Consider the following 21,026-nt stretch of genomic DNA (forward strand, 5'->3'; position numbering starts at 1 on the left):
GGGGTTCGGGGGAGGGAGGGGATGGGGAGCCTCGAAGCCATGCAAGAATGGCCACAAAGGTGATTTTTTACTTGAAATACGAGAACTAAGAAGTTATGAATTGAAAAAGGAAAAGAAGAAATGGGTTATCTTTCGTAATTGATTTAATTTTTAAGGTGAATTCACATTTTATTCATATTTTACATGTATTAGTTAACACATGAGAAGAAGTAAAGATTTTGAATTGTTTGATTATCCGATTAAACATGTCATTCGTGTTACTTTGTATATCATTTGGATTAAATTGGCTATTCTCCCTATGAACTTAACTACATCAAATTTCGGATCATCTTTCTTTTGAATAATTATTCAATATGATTGTCGCACCGCACGAGAAATTAGCAATCCACTTATGATATAACATATGTCTAACTATTTGCTATTACTATACTCTACGTCCCTGAAATATCAACCATTTCGTCTCCTGATGGTTTGGAAGGTCGAGCCCCGGAACATACAAAACCGAAACTTCAAGTGCGGGCTTGTTGCTGTCATCTGACGGCGCTGTCCATGGCAGTCCAATCCCTTGATCTCCAAAAGTCATGAGCTGCCTTTTGTCCATCGCACGACTAGAAGGCCTAATGGTGTAGAAAAAGTCATCCTTTGCCTTTCTCATATCAATAGTTTCTTGTTCCTTTGATTGATCACTAAGAAATTTATAGGACGCCGTCTTCTGCAAAGTTATCGGGTAGGTTTGATCTGTATCGACATCCTTGAATGTAAACTCAACCGGTTTCCACTCGTGTAGTAACTTTTGGTTAGCCGCGGTCATGTTCCCTACAATGTGCTCTTCGAATTCCTTAGAAGGATCAATCTTGAGGACGCCGGTGTGCAAGTGATCTACGTCGAGTTTGATCTTGAATGGCGAAGGAGTACTAGTTTCTGCAGCAACGGCTTTGCCTTTACTGCTCCTGCTACTACTGCTAGATGCCATGATATGATTCGAACCTTCGAACAATTTTATCAGTTTTGAGGTTTGGTATCTTGTGTCGCAAGTCAGTTGTCTTGGGGTGATCAAACATGTGTTGCCCTCTCACTATTTATAATCTTGTAAGGCATGCCATTGCTTAATTGCATTTTCATCGCATGCTATCGAGCGATAACTTCTGTTTAAACCAGCCTGCTTTTGAGGTTTGTCTTCAAATTTAGTAGCGAATTATTGTCCGCGTGAACTCTTCATCTAGTGTGTTTAAATCAGCCTGCCTCTGTGATTAGTGTTCAAATTCAATATCGAATTATTGTCCGCGTGAGCTCTTCGTCTAGCGTGTCTGAAATTCTGTGAAATCATAATATGGAATAACAATGTCCAGCTCGGGTAGGCTGTTCATATTATGTAACGAAAAGAAAGTACATTTTCCGAATGAAACTCACAGTTCTCTTCTACACGATACATCTCTTCACTTGGTTTTGAAGCTTTATTTTGCAAATTTTCAAATCATTGAGCTGCAATCTCATTGTCTCAACCTCTTCTGCCATTGAATTTATTTCCTTCTGCGAGTTCGCCATTCCCTTTCCTAAACCTTTATTTACTCTGACAATTGCCTGAGTCTGCGTTCTTCGGTAATTTGATCCAATAGCTGTCATGGACCTTGACATGTTTACTTGCTCAAGAAGGATAAATCGGGTATTAATCTTCAAGGGTAACCGATCATTCTTCATTACGTGCTTGCGCGCTTCTTGTGACAACCGATGATATTCCAGGTTTCTGCAGAGACTCATTCTTTCTTCTTTTGTTAAGTTAGGGTGTACCTGCAGTAAGAAAACAATTATATATAAGCTCCTCCTGTTTAAGTAATTGCATTTAACTGCTGCATGTTGTCGGAAAATGGAAGAAACATCGATACCTTGAGGTACATGTCAATGGCTCTATAAAGATTGTCATCGCAAAACCGAGCGTCTTTTGGCAATGCTTCTGCAAGTGATTGGAAATTCTTCACCTTAAGGTTCTCATCCTTTGCAACTAGGGTAAGATATCCGTCTATCAGCCTTCCAACCGCAAACCTTTTTGGTGTTGGACTACTCAAAACTATGGAAACATATGACACCACCACCCTTATAACAAGACCGACATCATAGACACTCTCTTTCTCTCCATAGTTCCTAACCAAGAGATCCGCAGTGCGACATTGATCCAGCATGAAAGCTATTCTTCTTTCGAGCATGTTCAACAATTCCGAGTTTATTTTTGTCATAAACCCTAGCTTAAGAAGATGAAGTATAAAGTTGCAAGTAATTGAATTCTCCTCCGTAGGAAGTACCTTAACCAAGCACTCGGTTGTAACTCTTAGGAACCGATGTGTCATATGCTTCGGGGTCATTCTTTCGAGTCCAGAGGTGACTCGCGAGAGCCATTTTGCAGTCCAATGCGCTATACATGATCCTATCAGGTCTGCTCTCATCCCTCTAAGTTTTAAGGCTTGGACCACTTCGATGAAATGATCTATTCGAAGGAACGAGACATCTTCAAACCACCAAGTGTCAGCTGCATCTTGAAACCTCGGGTGCTCTGCATTGTTTGACAGAACATTGAAGCACTCTATTTCATCAGTTTCAGAACTAAATGCTTTAAGGTTCGTACAGGCCTTCCAAGCAATGGCTTCCGCACTTCGTTTGGAGATTTTCAACTCCTTAGCGCACGAAGAGATCGATTCACAGCTTCTCAAAATCCGGAAGGTGTCTTTCCATGACGAAAACATCAAGAAGCTCAAAAAGGTCTCGGTTTTGGAAATCAGATTTCCTTGTTCGAAATCATCACTCATTTCCAAGAAATGCGCAGCACAATATAGCGGAGCTATGTTGGCAGCGGTTAGATCAACCTTCCAACCATAACAGAACTTGACTACAGATTCGAAAACTTTTGCTCCGCCTGGAAGATTGTCGAGCTGGATTTTGGCGCTGGCATCTCCCCCTACACTAATTCTCTGGAATACTAGTCGATTCAAGTATCCACTTCTCATCACCATCGGAATCTGAGGATCGAAAAACCATGAAATTAAACTTCAAAGAATCAGAACCTAACATCTCAGTTTCTTAATTCAAAAGTTCTATCTAGTTTCTAGTCTAAATATTTTCGATACGACATGCGAGTTTTAGGCATTTTTTCAGAGAAATTTCATATGTATATCAACATTTCAACAACACAATTCTTTGATAAAAATTGTGACCGGTGACAAATCTTGGCAAACTAGTTTCTTGCAACTCAAGAAATAACCCCGAAAGACCTTCAGTAAGAACTAAGAAGTATCGTCTTTCGGGCATAGTAGCATACCTTGTGCAAGTAAAAGTTGGAGTCTCCAACTTGTATGATCAAATCATTTACCACTTTTGTCCTAACAAACCTGCAAGAAAAAAAAGAAAAAAAAAAAAAGGATGGTTGCGACTAGCCACAATCAAAACCAAAAAAAAGGAGAGACGGGGATCAGGGACGAAGCCAGAAATTTAACTAAGAGGGGCACCTTAAAAAATTTGAGCTCCTTTTTTGGACAAATAAAGCTAGTTCTTTTACAAATGCTGAAAAAATTAATTACAAAATGCCTAATTTTATTACTCTATTGTCTAATTTTATCTTTAATTGTTGACAATCTAATGCTCATTTGTACTAATTAACCAATTACATGCAACTCAACAAGGTTTAGACATTAGTGCGTGAGAAAAATATCCAAGACGGAGGGGCATTTAAAAACTAAAAGAGAATTTTCACTATTTAATATGATTAATTGAATAATCTGCAAAGCAAAAAAAATGGGAATGATTAATCGAATAATTTGTAATGAAAAAAAAGGGATGAGAGGGGGCATGTGCCCCCACTGGGCCTTACTCCCTCCGTCCATGGATGTTACAGTGACGGTATACATGGATGAATATAAGTAGAGACAACAAGAGGAGAGGAAGAGGTATACCAGTTCTGATTTCTTCTCTCTATAGTTTCAGCAACCATACCGACATTAGCCGGAGTAATGACACACTTGTTGCGCCTCCCACCGGATACTGAAAACTGACCAAGATTTTCTCTATCGGCATTTTTCGTACCTGCAGTAGCCTTGTCATGTCCAGGCAAGACAAAAGAATACATTTTGTGCTTCAAAGTATGAACAGATAGAAAAAGGAATTGTTGTTCGTAAGCACTTTTGAGCTCTGGCTTTTTATATAGAACACAAAAAGTTGAAGTTGTAGTTGGGAAATTAAGAGGGTTAGTTGGCTTTTGCTATCTGCTGTCAATTTAAGCATGTATAGGTCGTTGTATATCGTGGATGAACTGAAGCCACTGCCGTGATAATATGTGTCCCACATAGACTGATTTTTTGGTGCGTTCAATCAATTTCATAAATTAAATTATTTACCCTTTTGTTGTTTGTAAATACATCTAACTTGGGAAGACAAAGTCTAAAGAATTTGAACCTTGGATTGGAGGGAGAAAAGCTTGGGTAGGGAGGTACCAATCATTAGCCGGACATATTTCACAAATGCATTAGATTTCTTGTACTTTAGGAGAGATTTTTTTCGTGTAACCTTGCGGACCTTATACTCAAGATTTTGATGTATTTTAGTCTCACTTGATCTCATGTTAGTCTCGTTTAGTGTGAGAACTGTCCTAGTCATGTAACCTACAAAAACTTTTGAGTTGAGATCCTTTCTGGATCTATGTGTTCGAGCAGCTTGATCAAAAAATTCAAGTCGTTCAAGAGAGAGATACGAGCTATTCAAAGACTTCGTTTTCTATAAGGTGGGCTAGTGATACGAGTTTATAAGAACCGTATGATTTAAATTGAACGGTCGAATTGTCAGGTCTGGCTGCTCTGGACACAAGGAAAAGAAATCAAAAAAATTAAAGTACTTTTATTTTTTATTTTTTGGTGAAAAATTCCCGCATAAGAATGTTCTTCAGTTCAAACGGTCATCTTTTTTTACTTCTTCTTCGCCGTCCATGAGATCAGAGAGCGGGAGTAGAAATGCAGTTGATCCTCCACTTCCAATCTCGAGCGGTCCTCTCCAAGCAATCCCTTCGCGTCTCCTACCCAATTGTTAAAACCATAACTTCGCTTCCAAGCAATATCTTTGTTCCAAAATCTCCAATTTTTACCATTCCACTCTCCCTCTGTCGTCAAACCCAGACCCAAAATCCAATTCTACGTGCGGGGAAGAACAATCGGCGCAATGGGTCTCACAGATTAACAAGATTGCTGCTCCAATTGATGCCGGCCATCCTATCGAACTTCAAGATAGTGCCTCGGCCGTTGGATCTGGTTGTTGAAGAATTATGTGGCGGAGACGGCACCGGAGGGGGTCTGGGGATCTGGAAGGGGTTCGGAGGCGGCGGCGATGGGTTCGGAAGAAAACGAAAGAGGAAGTCTCTGTTGTTTGTATTATATGGGGTTCTGGTGATTTGTGGGTTGGGATTGTTGTTCTGTGGAGATGTGGGAAGCAATGTGCTTTTCTGCGGATTGGGAATTGGGCTCTCTAGGGTTGCTATGGCTCAGTGGTGGGACAAGATTGGTATTTTTGCCATCTTTTTTGGGGTTGTTTTGGTGGGTCTAGGGTTTCAGAGAGAGGAATTGCACAAATTGGGTTTGAAGATTAGGGCTTTTTGTCCGGGAATGGAGGCTGTTACTTGGAGAACAAGAGGAAGAAGAAGAGGTGGAAGAAGAGCATTCTGAGAGAGAGAGAGAGAGTATGAGATGTTAGTGACTTTGCAATGAAATTTGATTCTTTGATTTTACAGTGAAGTGATAAATATTACTATTTTGATGTTGCCTTTTGCTTCCATAGAATGATCAAGTAGTGTAACCGTCACACAATCGCGTAGTGTTAAAAATTCATAATCGGTTAGTCTCGAAATTCGGAGTTTAAAGATAATCTTTTGATTTGCCCATCAAGTTCTTCCATTTGAATCAAAATGCTCATGATTCATGAAGCAACACCAGAAAACGATTCTCACTCGTGGAAAAATGCAGAACCGTAGGTGAACTGAAACAAATACATGGGCTGGGTGTTATCCAGACCAGATAACTTACATTGTGGTTTTATCGGCATGTAGTATCGGTCTTGTGGAGGAGGGTAAGAGACAGATCTTCTAAGTCGAGCAGGCTGCTTTGATGAGGCGATGAGACTGCTGGAAGAGATGCCGATCCAACCCAATGTTGATATATGGGGAGATCTCTTGAACGGCTGCATTTTGAGAGGTTCAGAAATATTCTGGTAATCTATCAACGATTCGACTTTCAAACATCTGCGTATTGAGATGTCCGAAATTTTTGTTGTAATCCATCATGCTTTCAGATGTCCTTCATCCTCATCATCTTCGCCGCCTGGGGCTGCACCTTCTATGGAGATCATGACTGCAAAAACACAAAAACAGATCTGACTAACAGATATGTTCTGGGGAAATTACTGGCGGTATTTTATAGATTTATTCAGACCACGCAACAGAGCATACGCGGAGACATGCAGTGCACACATGGAAAGAGCGAAAACACCCGGAAGCCATTCAGATAATACGGAAAAACCTACCCCCACCTAACCATTTAGCGGCATGTTCGGTGGGCTGGCTTGGATTGGGGTTTGGGCACTGGCGTGGAAACCCATTCTAAGTTTGGGTTTCAAAATCACTCTTATTTTGGATATGAATCCGAGATTCATATCCCATCCATGCTACACTTAACATAAAAATGAATCACATTATCCAGATCTTATGTGCTTCACATAATTTATACTATGTCATATTTTCATAAGGTGGTGCTATCCAGTATCCACACACCTATTTTTATTTCTCACACACCTCTCTGAATTTTCGGCCGTTTGAATGAATCAAAGAAGATCAATGGACAAAAAATAACAAGGGTGTGTGGGAGGTAAAAAAGGGTGTGTAAATTACACTACCCTTTTTATAATATATAGGTTTGGCTTCACTATATTCCCCATCGCAAGATGGAGTGACCAAATCCAACACCACACTAACCCAAAATACAAAAAAATCTTTTACTCGTAGAGATAAACATCTATATACATTTATACCTGTATAATAATTATAAATTAAGAAGACGTTTTCCAGTTGCACTAAGCCCATATTTCACCAGTTATCTTTTAACTTTTCAGTCTATACCATAACAGCGACGGATAAATTTAGACATCAATTGAATATTTCATAGAGTGCTGCTATTTAGACCACATTCATTGACCCCGTTGCTGACCAACCTTCCAACAGAGGGTGCCAAACACGTTTTTGGGCCCACCCTTAGTAGACAGGTGGTCAGTAACGGAGTCATTGAATGCACTATGAGTAGCATTATTGTATTTTGTATGGTATGGTAAAGGATGAAATAGTAAGACAACCATTAGATGATTCTCCCAGTACTAAGCAATAATTAAAACCTTAACAAAGAAAGAAACTGGCTTACTATATCTATACAATTCACAATCTACTAACTTGTGAAGAAAATAACTGCGTGCATTAAAAGACAAGAGTAAGGATAGTAATACCTCTACAGATAATGCGGTTCCAGATGGTAAGAAAACTTTATGATGCCAAAATTGCTTCAGCCATTAACTGTGAATATCGAAAAGTTTATGCGTCAGTTTATATTGCGTAAGGCAAACCAATAACATGCTGGCAGAAATTTAGCACAGTAACCTCCAAAAATGAAAAATTATGCATGAACTTGTAGAGTCAAATACCAAACATGTGTAATAGAATTCATGTCACACAAAACTACAAAGCTATACAAGTAAATGAAAACACCTGCTCCCAAAAAGAAACTATTAGCAATTCAAATACAGGCATTCATTAAAGTTCACATAAGTAATTCAAGACAACATGAAGAGTTAATATCAGGGAGTAAGACACTTCAGTCTACTGTATATGCAGAAGCATATGTATAAATGAACGGAGGGAACAGTAAAAGATGCAAATGTTGGTCCTAGCTAGCACTCACTAATGTCTTTGAATAGTTTCATCCCGGCTTTTTGCTAACAATTCAAAAAGCTGAGGACCTGAATATACACCAACTAAACTAAAGCAACCTTGATTCCCTAACTGGCCATAAAGCCTACATTCCCCCATAACAGCTGTGGACATCTCTATAGTCCGCAACATAATAAACATGAATAAGGGATACCGAAATAAAAATCAGTAGCAGTTCAGGGGAAGTACAGTCGTGAAAGAAAGATTCTCAGTACGAGATGCCACAAATTCTCATTAGAGAATCTAAAAAATTTGAATTCGTAATGAACCCCCAAATTAGAGAAGACGCTAAGGTTGGATAACAGAACATAAATGCATGAGGAAAGTTTTAAAAAAGCTTTGGGTCAATACAACCGAAACACTTGCCCACTCATTTAGATATCCAAGAGAATGGTAAAGAAAAGAAAACAAACTTATGAACGTTCTGAATTTGGGTTTCAAAGTTCAAACCTGCAATTTGGTGCTTTGATCAGCAAGCTGTCAATCACAACCTAAACACCACTACCAATGTCAGCCCCTTACGGTCAACCACACCCACCCACCCAAAACATACACACTCAATTTGAAGTACTTTAAAATGACTAAAAGTGTTTTTGTAGAAAGTGTTTTTGAGTTCCAAGCACTTAAAATGCATTTTGGAAGAAGTACCAGTTATGTGCTTCTTGCAGGAAGAACTTCAAGTTCTTTTCCAAGATTCACTTGCATTTTACTACGAATTGGTTCCAAAAGCAATTTCATCAAAAAGCACTTTCAGTAAACTCAAACGAAATATAATTTTTTGCAAAAATACTTTTTATAAAAAGATAAATCCATAAAAGACCATTTCCACAAAATAACAGAGCTAAGTATCTTGTAAGTTTCAAGATAACTACCAGCTGTTTCACCATGAACTGGCCTTGGTAGAGAGAACTTTCAACGGAAATAAAACATAGTCCACCCATGAACACAGCTTCCAGTCTTACAATGAGTGCATACAAACAGCTTAGCAAAGCCCCAGTTCACTATTACTTGGGCTCGAGCAAGCGTACTGTATATCACCTCTAGCTTGTATGCCAGGCTTCATCCTCCGCAAAACAGAGGCAATTATTTATTGTCGACATCTTAAGTCCTAAAATATGGAGTCTTCTCCATTCAACTCAGACCTCTTCATCAATCGAAAACATACAAGCTCCTCGAAGCAAATATTTTAAGGTAATTTTTTCTTCACAATGCCCTCCAAAATCCCATCATTATCTAGAGACACAATTTTTTGCTCGCTTTCAACTGGACCAGGAAGCTGGATCGAGACAGAGAAGTGACCTGGTGGGCACAGATTTTGCGTCTTCATCTTAAAGACATGGAAATCCCTGCATACTATTTTCCCTCCTGTCGTAGTTACTCCTTGTACGAATACTTTCCCATCGGGATCAACATCACATCTAAATTCTGCATTCGCAAAGACAAAAGATGTGGTCCATTAAAGAATGATAAAGAATACCAAGACATGTTGAGACAAATAGATAACCAATCTTTCATGATAAACGGATAACCTAGTTATTCAAAGTCTAAAAGGAACACTTTATTAAAAAATACAGAAAAGTCAACATGCATGACTAATGTTTTTAGTGTGTTTGTTTGGTGTGCCCTACTAACCCGTGTAGCTTAGGGCGTGCTTAAGGTGAGCTCACAACACCATATGGTGGTGAACAGATTTCAAACACCATGCCTCACTAGACCTCGATTCCATCACCAATCAATCACTTCAATGCTGCTTCGTTACACATGCATTACTAATGATGAACAAATTAATTTTTTAATGATAACCACGCCTTTGTCAAAGAGGTATGCTACAAGCATTAGAACACAACTGCCAATCAACCATTATTATATAAGATAAAGAATGCTAAGACAACGAACAAGAGACTCCCTTCATAGCTCATCCAATTAACAAAAATAATAAGCTATAAGAAAGTAGAACAACAATCAAGTATTTAACAAAATGACACAAGGTGATCATACTCACTGTCTTCCTTCAAAGCCCCTGGTATAGAGACACGGAATAAGTATGAGTCTTCATTCTCGCCAATATCAACTGATCCTACTGTAGGTCCCCCTTGTGCCAATGCAGCAGCCGCTCCAGTCAAAATAATCGCTGACTCGTTGGTTTCCAAAATCTTATTCTTCTCTTCTATTGTTGAGTGAGTTGGAAGAACTATCATAACTTGCTCCATTTGTTCTTCAAAATCTATATTTTCTGATAAATCCATTGTAGGCGGAATATAAGGCTCACTTCTCAGAGGTGTTGGTTCTAATAATATGGGTTGTGTAGGATCAAAATGAATTGGTTGTTGAGGATCTGATTGATCTGCTTCATTAATCTTACTTGTTCCCGCGAACCTACAAGAAAACCTCTCAGTTTATTGCAGCAAGCAAATAGGGTGCAATAAAGTCTACCAGAAGATGTTGCATTTGAAAGAGGGAGGGGGAATTTCAACTTGCATAAGCACTTCCATGATAAAATAATAGATAGTAGTCACATACAGACATATACAACAGAAATAAATATATCTCTACTCACTCTCCAATGGAATGTGATGATTATTTTCTAATTGCAGCTTTCAAAAAGTAAGTTTTATATTTAACTATTATATATTATCAGGTGTAATCACAAAACAAGCACTCGAACCAGGGTGGAGGGTCCTGAGGCAAAGAATGAAATGCGGTCATCATATTGCAATGGCACAAAAAAAATATCCAAATTTTTTATCACCAAGTAATAAGGTGCGACTAATATTGTTTAGTTGCAAGCATTCAGATTTAAAATTATAAAAAAAAAACGCATAACTTGGCCAGATTATGATTTTTCTTTATGCCAAAAAAAAAATGGGGATATTGGAAGCTACACACTTCAAAACACAGCAACACCATAAACATGAAATACCCTAAAATCCCTGACAAACCCCCCCCCCCCCCTCCCCAACATTCATTACCCATGTTCCAGAGGCGGCATTTACAGTAGCCATCTTCCAAAAAAGAAAAACAGAAAGAACAAACAATAGACTATTTGTATATACCCAATTCTCTTGAAAGAATTAACTAACATAAGATCAGCAGAATGAGACATAGAATCTATCATCAATAAAAATCAACTAAAAAACAAACAGAAGAGAAAACCTCAGTCAAATGGGCAGAAATCAAAGCACGATAAGAACAGGGAAGATCAATTGTAAATCGAAGAAAGAACCAACCTAAAAGGCATTTTGGCAAAAAGAAGGGCGAACCAGAGCAAACCAGAAGATGCGGAAGAAGAAATTTAGGCAATTAGATTTTCACAAGGGCACATGAGGAACAGGCCGGATCTTTTAGTCATACATTTAATAAACATCCTTTCAAAGTATATATGTAACTTGGACCTAATTTTGGGCCCTATTAAAGTATCAGACTTTTTTTTGGTGGTTCGTTTGTTTTGGGGGGGGTTTGCCCGGCTTACTGGGAATGGCCCTGACTCAAACCGAAAGACAACGCAATTTTCTTGGACTATTCCTACTTTAGTAAAAAATAAAGCATTTAACACACTTAGATATAATATATGTATAAGAAAATCAGCATTCGTTTACACTAAAGTTCTGTTAAAGATAGCAAGGGTCAAAGACAATAAACTTGGCTTGAACATAGCCAAGGGTCATGGATTGCACAACTGATTCAGCCAAGTCCTATGAATGAAAAATATTTACTGTAATTATTAATTTCCCATTTGTAGAAATTCTAGCATAGATGCATGCATCTGTTGTACTATATAAATGTTCTGTCCCTAGTCATTTTATAAGCAAGGAAACACAATTCACCCAAGTTAAATCCTTTTACAAGTTCAAACCATACTTTAGGAAGTAAGACGCATAATGGAACAAATTAGCATTACAATCCAGAACCTGAGATATGTATCTGCGTGTATACATATACATCATGTACCACCATTGCTTATAGAAGCACACACAGATGCCATTCCTAAGTTTAGTTTTGTCTTTCAGTGGTCTGTTACATTCTTTATTTTCTAAAAATTCTTGTTATAATTTGTTATCCCTTTTATGATTCACTCGACATACTAACTGAAAATGGCCAAATATCATAGGGTTCCACAGGAGAGTGAACGAAAGAAAATGATAATAAATAGGCTAATATATTTGTTTGATTCCCGTAATTTCCTAAACCACACAAATCTATTAGAAATTTTCGTTTCCATATTAGTTCTACTCATTATACAATAATCACTTCGAAAAACAATAAAGAACTAATCAAACTTCTGTGACCTTATTTGGGCAAAATGGTTTCTTCTCTCCGAAAATGGCAAGATTTTGAAATCGCACAGGTAATGCATGTTTCATATGGGGTGCCACTTCGTATTGCATGACATATTGGACGTTTTTACAAACCCAACAAAAAAACACGTTCCCCTAACCGACAACCATGACCTAAAACCAATATCTCGTAAATTTCATTTTCAGTTCCTGAAACACGATGTTCCATTAAAATCAAATTTGAACTGCGACGACCCCTAGCATTCCTCCAGAACATGCTGTTCTACCCTAACATACATAATTATCAAAGAAACAGTTTCAGAAATCTACCCGCCAACCCACTATTTTCTCCTCATCATCAATTTAATCCACAAAATCGCCAAATCTCTTATAATCAAACAAGTATTTATCTTTTCTTATTCCTGTTCTATAAAATTCACACTCATACACATACAGAAGCAGGAGCAATTCAAAAAACCCAGACCGTTATCGTTTTCGTGTACACAAGCTTTTTATACAAAAATTACAAGAAATTCATAGCCATAACTTGAACATGGAAATATATGACAGGCATTTCTATAGAGGATACCAATACACACACACACACACACATATATACATGCAATTGCCGATCTGAGACCCAAAAAATGTATAAATCAAATGAATATTGCTGTGTAAAAATTCGACTTTATATCTGTAAAATTCATATAACCTACAGGTATATAAATATATCGACTTTATGTATGTATAAGTGAAAGCAGATGTGTGTGTATATACCAAGACGGCGGCGGGGAAGCCATCGGAGAGCGGTCGGAGAGTTGCTAACGGCGTCGCAGCTGGGAGTGTCTTGGGGTCTGTGCCGTTTCCTGCGCTTGACTGAGTGAGGTGCTATTCGGACTAACAATAAATGAGGTGCTTTATACAGGCTTAGGGTAATCGGGTGCAAAGAGGTGCACCGTAAAAAAGTAAAATTAAATTAAATTAAAAGTTATTTTTAAATCATGATAAAATATCATTTAAACACAATTAAATTGAATTTTTTTTATTACAAGCATGTTAAAACCATAAATATTTCCAAGTGTTTTGATTGAGTTTGGACATTTTAACTATTTGTTTTAATAAACGATATTCTCTAGAGTGTGAAGGATTGAACTAAGTGTTACAATAAGTTAGCAATAATATGGTTCAAATTCGCCTTTAACGAGAATCGAATCTAAGACCTCTCACTTACGAGTGGAGAGGAATACTACTAGATCATAGTACTAAGGGTCAGTATGAAATTGTTGTGCTTTTTAATAAATTGTTTCAATCAGTTTCCCAATTTTTGTTTAAAATACTTTCATGTTCTATGATTTCCTCTCAATCCTTTTCATTTGAATGAGCTGCCCATTTTGTTTAGATTCTTTCTTTAAATTGGTTGTGGGGTGTTGTTTCTTTGATTTCATTACAATATTGTTCATAATAATTAGTAAATTTCCAAAAATGCTTTCCTTGATTGACCTGATTTGGTGGTGGTAATCAACCCAAAGCCTAGAAAACTGAAAATTTCGCATGTTCTAACACAAAAACACAAAAACATAAAAAAAAAAATTTTAAAAAAAACTGTAGATGGACCTGTGGACGCATCCCGAACCGGCCCGTTTCAGGTCTAGTTCCAAATTTAAAATTCTTATACCCGGTCCGCCCCATTGCATTATAAAATGGGCCTAGTCCGATTCCTCCAAATTTGGGGTGGCCCGGCCCGTACCCACCCCTAATATGGGGTGCTCAAAATAACTGTTTGTGGAACGTAGTGATGGGTTGCCTTGATATCATCTATGCTCGTGCCTTTCTTACAGTTTTTAATGCTGCGACAATCACGCAGGCTAAACTTTCTAGTTATCTACAAAAATCCTCTTTGGAGTGATTCTGCCATTGAACTAAGAATTCTGTGGCAGCAGCATTACCCATCTTAATCATCCTTCTCTCCAAAATTCCAACTGGTCACTCCTGCAGAATCTTAGTTTTTGTAATCACAGGCAAAGGCATTGTGGTCTGCACTTGTGATCCCAAATGTTTCTTCAAACATGACACATGATTCAGGGGATGCAGTTTAGAGTGTTGTAGAAGATCTTCGGTTTAAGCTATAGCTAGAATGTCATGCTCTAGAATTATGCATGAGGTTACATCATGAATGCCACACCATCTAAGTGTGAGACATGGAATTTGGCTGTCAAAGTGGATTTGTGAACAGTGAGGATAAATTCTACATTTTGTATCTAGTCATTGTATTTAAGGAAAACTAATGAAAATGTTTTGAAACCTTTGAGTTTTAACTAAAATAACAAAAATGTGTTGTAAGTGAATAGTACCAAGAGTGACTTTTTAGAATAAAAATGTCTTTAACGTTAAAAGTGAACAGTACTAAGAGTGTTTCGTTAAGACTCCCTTGTATTTATAATGGTTGATATTGGACCTGGATTGTCTGTACTCCCCCATCCCATACCCTTATCATCCATTTCTATTTATGCGGTCACGGTTAAGCCACGTCAACATTTTATATTCTCATTGCTTTTTGTCTTATTATTTCTATAAAAAATTCAATATAAAATGTTGACGTAACTTAACTGTGATCACATAAATAGGAGGGGATGAAAAGGGTATGGTATGGAAATTATTCAGTTTTCTACACAAAACTAATACATTTGATTTACCTCTTGTTTTATTCATTGATGCAATCACTGAATTGACTGAGACTCTGGTTCACAAAGTACGTAATCTTGCACGTCAAAGTGGTGAAGATCATCAAAGCTTGAGAGCATCAAGTTTGCAGTGCCTCTCAGTCATGGTAGTTTTATAATTAGACTTCTTGAAGCTCTTAAGAACTGTGTTTATATGCAGTCGGATGGATTTCCACTTGGCAGGTGCAATTCATGGCGGAGTTTTCATATATTTTTGTTGATTTTGATGAGGTTAGTTTTTTCCTATATCATTCTTTCAAGCTATTAAAAATGTTTAAGTGATTATTGTTATCCTATACAAACTTTTTGGGGAAAACAGCAAAATAAACGACTCTTGTAACGCAAAGCTTGGAAGAAATCGGGATGATCAATGGAACAAGCAACAATGATACAATGACGAGGAAGATGGAACCCGCGATCACAACCAATATAGCAGGCGAAGCAAGGTTACTTGTACAAACTGGTGAGGGGATATTAATATTTGGGAGGATCGATGGGTTCCTTTCCCATCTGGCTTCACAATATTCTACCCTAAACCTACTGATTGCACGGTGGTTCCGGTGAACCAACTTATCTGTCATCAGTTTTACTTAAGTTCCTAGAGCAACTCCACCTCTAAAAAAAATACGCTGGCATCTAGCTCATTTAATCCACTTAGTTAACAGTGCTAGACATAATGAACAGTAATTGATCAAATGCATCTCTACCCATTAAAAATGCTCTAGCACAAACGGTCTCCACCTCTACAAAATGCGCTGGCATCCAGCCCTTTTAAAATATTATTAAATTTTAAATAAATAAAATTAGTTTTAATTTCGGATAGGATTTTAACCAATCTTGTCATGTCACGTGTCATTATCCAAAAGTACTATTTTGTGGATAGATGTCTAATAAGATTTTCAACCAATCCCGACGCGCCATGTGTCACTATCTGTTTACAATAATTTAGCCAAGATTTCGATCAGATTTTCAACCAATGTTGTTATGCCACGTGTTATTATCCGAACGTACTATTTTATGGATAGATTTCCGATAAGACTTTCAACCAATACCGACGCGCCACATGTCACTATCTGTTTACAATAATTTAGCCAAGATTTTGATCAAATTTTCAACCAATGTTGTCACGCCACGTGTTATTATCCGAACGTACTATTTTGTGGATAGATTTCCGATAAGATTTTCAACCAATCCCGACGCACCACGTGTCACTATCTATTTACAATAATTTAGCCAAGATTTCGATTAGATTTTCAACTAATTACGTAATGCCACGTGTCATTGTCCAGAACCTTATCCTTTCTTTTTTTTTGTCCATATAAACCCTACATCCATCCTCAATCGTCAATCATACACCACACTCAATCCTTATTTTTTAGCTCAAAATCCTTCTTCATTATTTTTAAATCTTGAGTTCTTACAATGTCCTTCTTCATCATTTCTCTGATCACCATGGCTTCCTTTTCGTATTTGACAAATTCGTCATGGAAAGCGTCGCTCTCAATCCTCTCTGTTTATTCTCCACCGTTTTGATTTTGTTAGGAAATAGGAATCATGCAGAATTAAGGGTAAAATTTCAAATGAAAATTCATCGGCCTCTTTCAATTAAACCATTATTTATTTCAACTTTAATTAATATTTCAATTCATCTTGTCTTCGATCTTCGTTTACAAGTGGTGGTGGGTCCCACGAAAAATAATCTAAGATCTCCCTCCAAGCATGGTATACACAACAAAACCCTAATTCGACATGATTCTTGACCATGTTAGGATCCCTTTGAGCACTCCTTCCCTTTTCTGTGCATTTTTCTTTATTATCTTTTCCGCCAGCCCCCTGTATTCATACATAAGATCATTGTCTAAAGTTGTGCAGCAAGTAAAGTAGTTTGACCAGTTTAATCGAGAAATTCGAGATGCCAACTGGATGGTTGAGATTAATACCCCTTCTCTTTCTCTCTCTCTCTCTCTCTCTCTCTCTCTCTCTCTCTCTCTCTCTCTCTCTCTCCCCGCACGGGAAGGAGGGGGGGTATGAAACCGGTATAGCTAAGTTTTTCTCCTTTTCTGTGATTAAAACCATGAGGGCTATCTTTATGTGAGCTGCAAATGAATCAATTGAAACAGATTTTCGCAAAAGGGAATACAAATTTATGCAAAAAAACAGTCAACAGATGACATCAAAAGTTCCATTGCACCCTACAGATCTTATCACATCACATGAAAGTCACGATGATCATCACCAAATACTAGCTAAATCGTCGAAAACGGCATATAAGCCAAGTCATAATAATTCTTCTTTTGCTATAAAAGAGTAGACAAAAATCAGTTCGCAACCTTCATCATCGTCAACGACAATGTTTTACAGCCAAGAGTATACGAGACAGTACCAGATGTTAAGCATAAAAGGTAAGAAATTGCATCATAATTACAGAGACTCCCAAAGTTTGAACACATCAAACTTCCCCACTTTGCTTTTTCTCAGCTTTCAGTCACAAGCCTGGAGAACAAAACAAAGGAACTTACTATTCTTCCGCTTCGATGTTGCGCCCGCTAATGATCTGATGGCGACTGCTGCTGGTCCGGTGCCTGCTGCCACATCGGCTGAGTCATGTAGGGGTGAGACTGTTGGGCATACATAGACGGATCCATCATAGGCTTACCCATAATCATCCCGGGATCCCCCACCTGAGGTGCGTGCTGAGGCGGCATATAGCAGTATGGAAGTGCATCAGCAGGCCCGCCAACAGACACTGTACCCCTTGGAATCGATGCAAGGACTTCATCTTTCAGATCCTCTCTGGGCACAATGTCTACCAAGAAATCAAAGATATCTGTCCTTGTGATTGCAGCTGCAATGTCATTCTTCTGGAGTGTCCTCCGCTTATTCTCTTCCGTGTGATTCCACGACCGCAATGTCAATTCCAATATGAACATTTCACATGCCCTGGCAAATATCACAGGTGCCTCAGCTGATATCATTCTCACATCCTCATCGGCCTTCATAATCTTCTTGATCCTTGCTAGGGGAAGGCTATGGTTCTTGAAATCTGTCACCTTGTCGATTTCTTGATACTGATTTGCCCAGAAAGTTTGCAGCTGTTGCTGAAGTTGTTGCTGCTGCTGCTGGTGGATATGCTGATAAGCAAGCTGGTGCTGCGCAAGCTGAGCTCCAGGTGATTGACTAGCAGACTGCATAGCTCCCACTGTTGCAGCAACTGACCCCGGATTTGGGCTCCCAACCATTTGATTATGCTGATACGGGTTAGAACCGTATGTCAACTGAGCTCCACTACCTACCATCCCCATAGATTGGGGTTGGTTATGCCCTTGCGGATCCATCCTGGTTGAACTTTGCAACTCGGCCCTGATTGAAACGAAGGACAGAAAAGGTGTCTGCTTCAGAAACCTACTAGTTTACTAATTTACTATACACTCATCACATAAGAAAAGATCTCCCTTTCACACACAATGAATGATGTATTCCAACCGATCCATCTTGTATTACGTTGCAGATAAATCTAAACAGTTTGTCCTGTCGTTTTTCGTTTTTCCTCTTTAGTCAATCAAAGATCAACTCCGCCTATGTCTTACATGGCCGGTCCCAAGCCCGGATAAAGGAGGAGGGGGAGGGCGTCAGGTAGTCGACAGCCGGCACTCCATGATCACGTCGAATCCTTATGAAAGTCAATCAAAGATCAAAGAATATTCATTCATTCGAATCTCCTCATTTTTCAGACTAAGCAGGCCTAGCCTTCCAGCCGAAACAGAAAAAACTCATCAATTCACTGCATGAAGAGGTCTCTAAATGCAATCTTGCAACTAAACATCTACAGAAAATCAACGAGATTCGCATCCCGCCATCTCGTTACTACTCGAAATAGGATCCACCTAATTTGATTCTGTTATCTGTAGAAAAATGAGAGTTTTCTACACCAGCCCCAGATTAAATACCAATGAGTTCAAGAGAAAAAAGAGTAAAAAAAACCCCAGAAAAATGCGAATAAAATGCCATGGAAACTATAATTCGAGGTCGAAACGCTCGATATATGATCACGCAATCAGGCAAAAACAGTTTCCACCAACAACAATCATGCAAAACAGAATCCCACCGTTAACAAAAACCAAAACTCGATCTCTGATATATAACAACAACAAAAAAGCAGAAAATTCAAAACCCAGATCCAGAAAACAAAAATGTTACATGCGGAGGGAACAAAGATCGCCCATTTGGCAATCTAAGACCAACCCACCACACACACGCTCACACACATATACACAACGCAGAGCAAAAAAAAAAAAACCCAGAAAACCGTGTGTGGTAGCCGTGCGCGTTTCTCTGGTACCTTTTATCAAACAGGCGGTGGGCGCTGCTTCTGCAGAGGATTGGAGATTATCGAGCACCTGAAAAAAAAACGAAAATTCCTTCAGAAAAAAAAAAAAAAGAGACTAGGAAACATCCATTCGGGCAATGAGAGAGAAAGTCTGAAGCTTTTTTATTAATTTTTTTTTTCTGTTTCGGGAAATTAATCGTACGAATAAATTCTAGGATTTCTGGAAGATTCTTGGGTTTGCAACCCCATATGATTATTTTTATAGTTTTTTTTTTCGTAATGATTGATGATGTTTCAGAACACAAACCTAAAAAAGCAAGAACAAAAGCTGCGAGGAAAGTGTTGGATTCTGACTTAACATTTGTCAGAATACTGGACTTTTATGGGAGTTTGTTTTTTCATTTGACGGTTTACCCTTGGTGAAAGTTGACATTTTACTGTTAGGGGCAATTGGTCTTTTGGTGCCCGATGGATACGTGGAGGGGATCGGTCTACTTCTTTTGGGAGCCTATAATTGTGATCATATTATAAAATATCAATGGTATCGGAAATATCGGTAGTCCAAAAATATGAAAATTTCATTAGAAATATCGGAATATTATCGATATTGATAAAAATTGAATAAAAATCACAGAAATTGTAAGAAAAACTTGGAAATTTTTATTAAAACTTTGAAGAATGTTTATTTAATAAATTATCTATTAGTTTATCAAAAAAATTAAAATGAAATGCATTACATGATGGATTTAACTGATTTAAGTTGATTTTACAACTAGCTAGCAAACACTGTGAGTGTAGAAAATATATAGTAATTAATGAAAAATAGATTAAACACACCATAATCATTATACATTGCATGCTAAGATACATTAGTGATTTAGTACCACATAAAGTTCCTATGAGGTTCAAAATTTTCACTATCTTCATCATCTTTATGTGTAGAGTAAGTTTATTGTGAAGAGTATTCATCAAATGATAAATCCCCAAAATAGTTTTGCATGTAATTGTTAACATGCCACTCATATAAATATAAATATTTTAGCATATTATCACTAAAACATAAGTGATATATGGTGGTTACGGTGTTGGAGGAGTAAAATGGGAGGGGTTCAAATCAGCGAAATTATCGACATCGATATTTTTCGATATTATCGTCAATATTGTCGATATTTGTACGATATGTACAGGGATATGTTCCGAAATATCCGTGATTCGAAAAAACTGAAATATCCTCAATATTTCGTCGATATTATCGATATTTCAGATTATGATTGTGACCAGATCTATGGCTTTTTAATTTTTTTACTTCTCTATGTGTGAGAAACTTTCTCACTGATGTGTGAGTGCTCTCAATTCCGTCTTCTCGTTTTGCCGCTGGCCCTAGCAGTGGCCAGGGTCGGTGGCCTTCCTTTTTCTTCTTCTTCTTTTGTTTCTCTTCCCTTCTCTGTGAGACTGGCTTTCTCCATGTTTTCCGACCCTTTTTTCTTGGTTATCCATCCCCTAAGGCCTCCAATCTAACCTTTCTTCTATCTCAGTCTGACAGTCCATCTTCCAACCTTCATTTTTCTTCTTTTCCCTCAAGTTTTTCCACCTCTGTCACTCTAATCCAACCATTTTTTTACCCTTCCCTTTGCTTCAGTCATCCAACAGTTTCACACAGGTCCGATTCTGCAACCATCTCTTCCACCCGCGTTTTATGGCTTTCTCGA

General features: G+C 38.0%; 4 protein-coding genes across 10 annotated transcripts; 1 reads left to right on the forward strand and 3 right to left on the reverse strand.

The window, feature by feature from the left end:
- Positions 1 to 1,331: 1,331 nt before the first annotated feature.
- Positions 1,332 to 4,216, reverse strand: LOC103433964 (root phototropism protein 3-like). Of its 3 annotated transcripts, none has more exons than XM_008372279.4 (4): positions 3,939 to 4,216; positions 3,308 to 3,377; positions 1,884 to 3,008; positions 1,332 to 1,788 (listed from the first exon to the last, which is right to left on the reverse strand). In XM_008372279.4, the coding sequence occupies exons 1-4, from the start codon at positions 4,109 to 4,111 to the stop codon at positions 1,420 to 1,422; spliced, it is 1,737 nt and encodes a 578-aa protein (XP_008370501.3). In that variant the 5' UTR covers positions 4,112 to 4,216; the 3' UTR covers positions 1,332 to 1,419. The 3 variants fall into 3 exon arrangements, with proteins under 3 accessions (XP_008370501.3, XP_017187213.3, XP_070676952.1); XM_017331724.3 differs by having other exon boundaries at positions 3,308 to 3,418; positions 3,939 to 4,158; XM_070820851.1 differs by lacking the exon at positions 3,308 to 3,377 and having other exon boundaries at positions 3,939 to 4,158.
- Positions 4,217 to 4,988: 772 nt separating this feature from the next.
- On the forward strand, positions 4,989 to 5,693 carry LOC103433965 (uncharacterized). The gene has a single exon (XM_008372280.4). It carries the CDS (start codon positions 4,989 to 4,991, stop codon positions 5,691 to 5,693), a length of 705 nt encoding a protein of 234 aa, XP_008370502.3.
- A 146-nt stretch (positions 5,694 to 5,839) lies between these two features.
- On the reverse strand, positions 5,840 to 13,182 carry LOC103433966 (alpha-crystallin domain-containing protein 22.3-like). Of its 3 annotated transcripts, XM_070820852.1 has the most exons (6): positions 13,048 to 13,182; positions 9,999 to 10,372; positions 8,869 to 9,421; positions 8,447 to 8,487; positions 7,516 to 7,582; positions 5,840 to 6,374 (listed from the first exon to the last, which is right to left on the reverse strand). In XM_070820852.1, the coding sequence occupies exons 1-3, from the start codon at positions 13,068 to 13,070 to the stop codon at positions 9,183 to 9,185; spliced, it is 636 nt and encodes a 211-aa protein (XP_070676953.1). In that variant the 5' UTR covers positions 13,071 to 13,182; the 3' UTR covers positions 5,840 to 6,374; positions 7,516 to 7,582; positions 8,447 to 8,487; positions 8,869 to 9,182. The 3 variants fall into 3 exon arrangements, with proteins under 3 accessions (XP_070676953.1, XP_008370504.1, XP_070676954.1); XM_008372282.4 differs by lacking the exon at positions 8,447 to 8,487; XM_070820853.1 differs by lacking the exon at positions 8,447 to 8,487 and having other exon boundaries at positions 9,995 to 10,372.
- Positions 13,183 to 17,267: 4,085 nt separating this feature from the next.
- LOC103433967 (nuclear transcription factor Y subunit C-3-like) lies at positions 17,268 to 19,749 on the reverse strand. 3 transcript variants are annotated; one of them, XM_017331778.3, is made up of 3 exons: positions 19,625 to 19,749; positions 19,330 to 19,387; positions 17,268 to 18,350 (listed from the first exon to the last, which is right to left on the reverse strand). In XM_017331778.3, exon 3 carries the CDS (start codon positions 18,323 to 18,325, stop codon positions 17,537 to 17,539), a length of 789 nt encoding a protein of 262 aa, XP_017187267.3. In that variant the 5' UTR covers positions 18,326 to 18,350; positions 19,330 to 19,387; positions 19,625 to 19,749; the 3' UTR covers positions 17,268 to 17,536. The 3 variants fall into 3 exon arrangements, with proteins under 3 accessions (XP_017187267.3, XP_070676951.1, XP_017187268.3); XM_070820850.1 differs by having other exon boundaries at positions 17,268 to 18,660; XM_017331779.3 differs by lacking the exon at positions 19,625 to 19,749 and having other exon boundaries at positions 19,330 to 19,598.
- Between the last annotated feature and the right edge of the window lie 1,277 nt (positions 19,750 to 21,026).

The sequence above is a fragment of the Malus domestica genome, chromosome 04, assembly GCF_042453785.1.
Source record: "Malus domestica chromosome 04, GDT2T_hap1".
Classification (NCBI taxonomy): domain Eukaryota; kingdom Viridiplantae; phylum Streptophyta; class Magnoliopsida; order Rosales; family Rosaceae; genus Malus; species Malus domestica.